The sequence below is a fragment of the Morone saxatilis genome, unplaced genomic scaffold (genome assembly GCF_004916995.1).
Source record: "Morone saxatilis isolate NCDOM2014 unplaced genomic scaffold, NCSU_SB_2.0 Contig2, whole genome shotgun sequence".
In the NCBI taxonomy this organism is placed as follows: Eukaryota; Metazoa; Chordata; class Actinopteri; family Moronidae; genus Morone; species Morone saxatilis.
In genome coordinates, this window is record NW_023339762.1 from 26246104 (window position 1) to 26247466 (window position 1363).

General features: G+C 47.7%; 1 protein-coding gene across 1 annotated transcript; it reads left to right on the plus strand.

The window, feature by feature from the left end:
- The first annotated feature begins 388 nt into the window (after positions 1-388).
- On the plus strand, positions 389-1197 carry LOC118330844 (ral GTPase-activating protein subunit beta-like). The gene is made up of 3 exons (XM_035665531.1): positions 389-587; positions 760-927; positions 1015-1197. The coding sequence occupies exons 1-3, from the start codon at positions 397-399 to the stop codon at positions 1061-1063; spliced, it is 408 nt and encodes a 135-aa protein (XP_035521424.1). The 5' UTR covers positions 389-396; the 3' UTR covers positions 1064-1197.
- The last annotated feature ends 166 nt before the right edge of the window (positions 1198-1363 follow it).

A 1363-nucleotide genomic window follows, 5' to 3' on the forward strand; every position in this document is an offset into this window, starting at 1 on the left:
CATGACAGTCGAGTCGCAGAGCAAAGCATCAGTTTATCGTCATTTAACAGGGTCATAAGTTGGGAAAAAGGTTAACAATAAGATCCGATATGAATCCAGATACATAGGTTACGATCCGATTCAGAGACGATGCAATCTGATACAGTTCCTAACACCGCTCACACAGGATCTGGTATTCTAGATAAACAGTAAAATATGTTTGTGAATAGATTTAAGGAGAGAAATAGTCAACAACAGAATCTGGAACTTCTCCATAAGACTCAATACTATCTGAGTGGAGCTGCCCCCTGCGGGACATTGGAGAGAATACAGGTTTAACACACTATCCATTATATAGACTGTCAATGATACCGATGCAGTGATTAGGTATGTTTGTGTCTTTAGGTGAAGTGGACAATGGAGGTGCTGTGTTATGGTTTAACTCTCCCATTGGATGGAGACACAGTCAAACTCTGTGTGGACATCTACACTGATTGGCTGATGGCCCTGGTTTCCCAGAGAGACTCCATCCCTCCACCAATCAGCAGAGAGCCAAACCTGTATGGGCAGAAGATCCTCCGATACCTGTACAGCCTGTTTATACCCAGGTAGACTGATCCCAGATGGCACTTTAGGAGGTCACTGAAGGGTTCTAAGTCTTGTTTTGGAGATTGTAGTGGTCACTTAAGAGATTTTTGGAGGTTCTTGCTCTAGGTTCTAGGCTATTTGGACCTCTCTGTAAAGTTGATATTCTACATAATAACCCCCACCCCCCCACAGGTCAGAACAGGTGAGTTCGGTCTACCTGTCGCTCTGTCAGACAGGTGTTGTGTGCAGTTCAGTTGTTGGCCAGAGAAAGCGCTGTGATGAGCAGAGACACCTGGGAGACTCTTCTGCACTTCCTGCTACGCATCAACCACGCTATTATGGCTTGGCCTACCACTACAGGTGAGCCCGCCCCTTTGTGTCCTGATCCATCTCTTTGTCTGTCTGTGTCTGTCCTGTCTGCCCTCACCTGTCTGTCTCTCTCTGCAGGCAGTGTATGGGAGCAGCTGTCCGACCTGTCGATGGCGGTGCTGTTTGATGTCTGGTTGCTGTCTTGTTCTCGCTGTTTTCCATCTCGCTCTCTGTGGCTGATGGCTAGACAGATGTTGAGCAGCTGGAGACATCAGCCTCCAGTGGTGGAGCAGTGGAGCCGAGTCATCACCGCCCTGACCTCCAGGTATACAACCTAACCGCCATCAAACAAAACAAACATACCAAACAAACCTGGGGCGACAGAAAGTTCTCTGTAGCTGCCCTCTCCCTCTGAAACTCTCTCCCCAAACCCATCCGTGACTGTACTGACCCTCCAACATTCAAATCACTGACAAAAACACACCTT